Source organism: Pteropus vampyrus, unplaced genomic scaffold, assembly GCF_000151845.1.
Source record: "Pteropus vampyrus isolate Shadow unplaced genomic scaffold, Pvam_2.0 Scaffold99, whole genome shotgun sequence".
Classification (NCBI taxonomy): Eukaryota; Metazoa; Chordata; class Mammalia; order Chiroptera; family Pteropodidae; genus Pteropus; species Pteropus vampyrus.
Genome location: NW_011888880.1, coordinates 4,112,474 through 4,118,487, shown reverse-complemented (window position 1 = coordinate 4,118,487; position 6,014 = coordinate 4,112,474). Strand labels below are relative to the sequence as shown.

Genomic DNA, 6,014 nt, shown 5'->3' with positions numbered 1-6,014 from the left:
AAGAAGAAGAAGAAATGCATTTTGGAAATAGACTCCTTTTAAATTATGTATAAAATCCTTTTAGTTTCTAAAACTTGATATGAATTTCTAGTCTAACACTGGAATACATAGATGGTAACTAGCATGATGTTCATCATCTTTTTCTATTCATCAACCTATTCTATTCACTTAGAGTAGGTTGGCCATGCCACAGACTGTTTTCTTCTCACACAGAAGATAGTGGTGACACCGATGGGTGCCAGGTGTCGGTGATTCCCTGATGCAGTGAGCTTCTCCCAATGGCCTGTTCACACCTCGCTCAGGATGTTAGTTAAAAATGCAGGGCCCTATTTCCTGGAAGAGATTCATCCTCACAATAAACTATGAAGATAAAAGGTAATTTACGTGTATAGACCTCCGAGGTTTTGGTTCAAAGACATCACAGGTGAGCCAGAAAGCATGGGGCCTGTGCTTAGGTCACCTCCCTTCCTGCAGGGTCATCCTGGGACTCGGATACCCCAGAAACACACCATTAACAGATACAGAGAGCACTGGACAAAAAGCTCCCTGAAGCAAGTCCTTAGAGGTAAAAATTGATTCCAGATTTCTTGCCCCGACTAGAAATTTCTTTGACATATCCTTTCAGGTAGCCTCTGGAAATGTCTATCCATTCGTTAGCCCTGGTGAAGGGAGCAGAAGCTAATGGAGTGGGAGAAAATGGTGTCTATGACTTTGGACACAGTAAGACTCATGCCTCAGGTTTTATAACATTTGCACTGTCCTAATTTATATCGGTTAAAGAAAAACAGTTGGCTATTAAGCAGGGGTGGGAATAAAGAACAAAATAAAATGAAATACTGCATTGAATAGAGTCATGATGCATTGTGAAATAAAAGGAAAATTTAGAACTCCCTGTAGCATGCTTTTGGATTGCCTGCAACAAATAACTGGCATGAGTACAAAAGAGAACTTTACAAACCACAGTGCTGATTCAATACTTTAAAAATGTTCACTCTGGCAAAAGGTAAAGTTGTCTATAAAGTAAGTACACGGACAATGTTTAGCATAAATCTTCGTCGGGAAGAAAATTCAAAAGATATTGAAATGATTGTCTTCGTTAACCAAAGAAGTGTAAATTAAAGCACTACTGAAATATTGCTGTCTATCAGGTAGAGAAGCAGGATATATAAATGGATTTTAACACCCTCTGCAGAGAAGGCAAGATGAACTACCTCACACGACTACCTCATCTTCTGGTTATGTTGTGCAGGAAGACAGTCCTTTGGGGGAACTTACACAATAATATATTAACCAGAAAGGTTTAAATTCTTGGACACAGTGATACTATCTGGAGGAGGTTTTCTTTTCTTTAGCTTAACAGAAAATAAGTTGAAACTTGAGTAGCTACATAAAGATGCCCCTTTTCAGGCATTATGTGCAACGGAGAAAGAAGAGACACCACTAAACTAATAGTTGAGTCAACTGCGGTTTAACGACTGGTTGGAATATTATGTAACAAATAAAAGTGATAATGAGCAAGTCGAAATACACATACAGTTGCTGTGAGCATAAAGCAGATTATTAAACTACATATACTTATAAAACTATGTTCAAATGTGTGCTGTTGGATAGAAGTTGCAAGAGATGATGCAAAATGAAGATAGAAGAGGCAAGTCAGGAGAGGAAATTTTGGAAATTTTCCATTTATTTAACTACCTTTTAGTACCATGCTTATAGTTCTTAAAAGGCAAAAACCTGACCTTAAACAGAAACACCCCTTCCACTATTCAATAGCAATAAAGATAGTTAAGTCAATGGTTGAAGAGAGTGTGGGCAGGAAAATTCATCAGTAGAATTGTAACGCACACAAAGGATTACCCTTGGAAAGAGAATTTAATAAAAACAAAGCCAGGCTAAACACCATGAGAAGATTTTAATAATTCATCCTGAATTCTTTTCCAACTAAGCTCACATTCACTGTTGTATGCAGCTCTGCCATCTGATTCACGTTGGCATTAAAACACCTAGGCATTAATGTTAATTAAGTCTGCCTTTTCATACTGAAAAAATCACATTTTTCTCTTTAATATCAAACATATGTAGTATAATTTAATACTTCAAATATACTTTAGATTCTCTCTTTTTACAAATTTCTGGTTTGCAAAATTGGAATTCTGATTCCAGTATAAATTAGCACAGATTCTACCTTCATGAAAAGCTAAGCACAGCTTTCGCTATGAGATCAAAGAGAATGTTAATCCCCCATTTCATTCTGTGTAACGGAAGAACAAAACCACGCCATTTTCAAACACTTTTAACCTTAAGTTCAGTATCTGTCATGAGGCATTTGTGCCTACCCCTCAAGAAATGTCTCCAAAATGAACCGACTAAAGCTACATTTTGAATTATAGAAATGAAAAAAAGCGAAGCACTACGAAATTCCAATGTTACTTCTGATTCTAACGCACTGACGAGTCGAGCAATGATGAGAGAGTTGTGGAGCATCGATCTTTTTCTCCTCTGCAACATCAGTCAAATTCTCAAACAGCTCATGAAATATCTGAGAATAATCTGGACAACTTGGTCATGGTTCTAGGATTCAATGGCAGATGTAACTGCATCGACACTCCGTAAATGCATGGGGAGGTTAAGAGATTATGCTTGTAGTTTCAAAGACTGAAGTGTCCCCTTGGTTGTCACAGTGTATCTGGTCCTCAGATAACTATGATCCAGGGAAAGATAAGAACACAAATAATCAAGGCGATGACACTTTGCTGAGGCCACGTGACCTCCGTGCTGTTCCTGGGACGCATCCCTTGAGCCTCCATGTTTGCATGGCTGCTCCCTGCGATGACTGAATGCTCTTCCTCTGAGACAGCTGCACACCTTCATACAGGTCTCTGACGAAGTCTCTCATTGGAAGATGCTACCTCTTCTTCCCATCCTATCACCTGTTACCCCTCTGACTTCTGTTCTTTTTGTATTTCTTTGACTAACTACATTACATATTTACTTGTTTATTTTGTCATGTTTCCCCCCAACATAATACACACTGTATGAGAGGAGGGACTTTATTTCTTCAATGCTGCATCCCCAGCAACTAGAATAGGGCTGGCACATGATTGGCACTCAGTGCAGGTTTATTGACTGAATGAATGAATGGGAACAGAATGAATGAACATGACTGGATCATGAAGGAAAAATCACTTTTCTGCTAGTAAAAATTTATGAAATAATTTCATGTATTCAGTTTCAAGTGATTAGTTTCGATTAAGCTCTCGATAAGGTTTTAATAGAGCACAAAGTGCACAGCAATTGAAATATAGGGGGAAATTCTCTATATTGTATCAATCTTAAAAACTTAATGCTCCTTTCAGAGAAATAAAATCTCGCCACATTTTAAAAGCAAGAACATGCTGTGCAGGACTTGAAAACTAGAATTCAGGAATACCGAGTTGAAAGGGAATTTCACACATGAGAACCTGCTGCCTTGAATAGTCTTTCTTCCCCTTACTGTCTCTTCAACTTGACCCATCCGAACCTAGTTGAAACGTCACCTTGTCCATGGGGAGTTCCTAGTTCTAATCATTTCAAAGATCTATTTCCCCTATGAATCTTACTTTTTATCTGTAACTTTGCTAGGTCATTTATATTACCTAATAGTCTAGGTTTATTTGTGGGGGTTTTTTTGTTATTTTTATTATGTTTTTGTTATCTACTTATGTTATTATTTTTGTTACTATTTTTTTGATATTTGTTGTTCATCATTTATGTCTCTAACACGAGCGTCACCACTTCATGATGCGACACAGCCAATAGCACCGACTACAGTCCTTTGCCTGGGTTAAGTACCGAGTAAATTTGAATAAACAACCACCACCACCCTCAAGATCCAACAGGCCTAGAACTAAGAAGAGACAATGACTGTTGACAGAAGACTTTCTGACTACTCAGCTTACAATGAGGACTAAATTCCGCCCTATTGTCTCCATCTGCATCTTCCTCGTAAGATGGAGAGGTGACAGGAGAGTAGCACGTAATTATAGAAAGGACTCGACCTGGGGTTCTGCACTCACCTTCTGTGTCCAATGTAGCTGAACGAAATCATACACCTACCTTGGCTGTCCCAGACACAGCACAGTTTCCTAAGACAAAGCGCCTGGATAGGACCCGTTCATACTTCCCCTAAAGTTTTCGAGAACAGCATATTGTGGACTATAATTTTGCCAGGAGTGGGAAGACAGTAGTAACTCCAAGGCAGCATCTAGCTCACAACAATTGGGCAATAGGGATCCAAACCACTGATGAGTGCAGTGAAAAACGTTTTGTTTAGCTCACTGTATCAGCTCCAACCAAGCAAGTTCCTATATTGAATAAAATCGATGCACGATTTTGTATCTAAAGTATAAATCTTATAATATAAATTCAAAGGTGATAAGATTCTGGGCCACAATGATATAAATGTGGAATTGTATTTAATTGTATAAATAAATAGTCACTGATAATATAAGAACTAAATCCAAGAAATAGTATGTGAGAATTATCTATTTAGAAATTATCTTATTCCAAATACATCTGAGTCCTTTGTCTCCAGTTATAATGTCACGTAGCCAAAATGCGAACAAGAACCACCCAGCGAAATTCGGTAGAGCAAAGACACTGACGAGGGCGGGGACACTCACGTACCGATGCACGCCGCTGTTGCACATGATGATGTGGCAGGCCCCCAGCCGGCTGCACAGCTCCGAGGACACTGACAGCAGCCCAACCCCGGAGGCGCTGCACGCCGTGTTCACACAGGCAGCTGTGCGCTTGGATCTGATAAACGAGGCTACAAGGCGATAAAGCTCATCCAAAGCATTGAGAGGCCGCATGAGCTGCAAGAGCAAAGTGATGAACAAAACGTTCAGCCTATTTCGTAGAAAGAAATCCTTTTACAGGGAATACGATACCTAGTTGTTACAACTTTTAATGAGTAGTCTAAAATATCTTCTTAGGGAATTAGAAACTACAGATAGTTATAATTACATGCACGTTGCTCAAGAACAGTAGAAACATTAAACAAGGGAGCTCTTTAAATGGCAAAGCATCGATACATGCGATCATTTCTTTTTACCTTATCTACATAGGCGGCCTTGGATGTGGAGTTTGGTGGTGAATTTGACTTGTCCAGGTAGAATGCCCTGGAAGAATCCAAAGAATAAATTATCATTTCTTCTTAGAAAAATTAAAATGCATGAAGACATACAAGTTTCATTGACTTCCTTTTTAAGACAAATGAATAAGCAAAAGTGTTGAATATGAGGATGGGTGAGATTTTAAAAAAAAATAAAAAAAGTCAGTTTTCCATTCAGAAAAAATGATTAAAGCTACATTACATATCGGGTGGCCTTAGATTATTTAATTTGTCTATGTCTCAGTTTCCTCTTTTGTAATTTGGGGATAATATTAGCTTCTACTTCACAAGGTTTCCAAAAAGATGGCATGAGTTAAGGCAAACAAAATGCATTAGAGTGGATAAATGCTCATTAATATTTGCAATAATTAATATTATTACAAAAGTTGAAGAAATATATTTTCTTGTATTAAAGAATATTATACAGTTTTTACTTATTGTGCAAGGGTAAGATTATAAAAAAAAAAACACTCAAAAAATAATTTTAAACAGACTAAGGAGCCGGATTTTTTCAGCCACTAATCTATGCTTAGATTGGAAGCTAAACCCTCTGAGGATACGCTGGCTCTTTTTTGCCACCAGACTGTAATTGGTAACAACTATTTTAATACACTAAGTGGAATCTTAATGGTCTGCAATATTTAAATGCAATTCCCAAGGGTTATTGCTGAGTTTCTTAGCTACTGGCTCAATACTAAACAGAAAGTACTGGGGAATGACCCATGAAGGCAGGATACATTTTAGTTATATTTAACCTAGTATCTATTTTGGATGCAGTGAAATTATTTTCAAGACGCTAACATTTAATGTTGATGTACCAAAATAAGTTCCATAATGTTAAGATGATTGTCAGACTAAA

The 6,014-nt window shown here is 37.8% G+C and overlaps 1 protein-coding gene across 1 annotated transcript in view; it reads right to left on the bottom strand.

Annotated features, from left to right (window-relative positions):
* PREX2 (phosphatidylinositol-3,4,5-trisphosphate dependent Rac exchange factor 2) overlaps positions 1-6,014 on the bottom strand; it is a 192,216-nt gene that overhangs the window by 27,796 nt on the left and 158,406 nt on the right. The window contains exons 35-36 of the mRNA XM_011364627.1: positions 5,096-5,162; positions 4,666-4,856 (exon numbers count right to left, since the gene is read on the bottom strand). Of these exons, the coding sequence (XP_011362929.1) occupies positions 4,666-4,856; positions 5,096-5,162 (258 nt within the window). The remainder of the gene's footprint in view (positions 1-4,665; positions 4,857-5,095; positions 5,163-6,014) is intronic.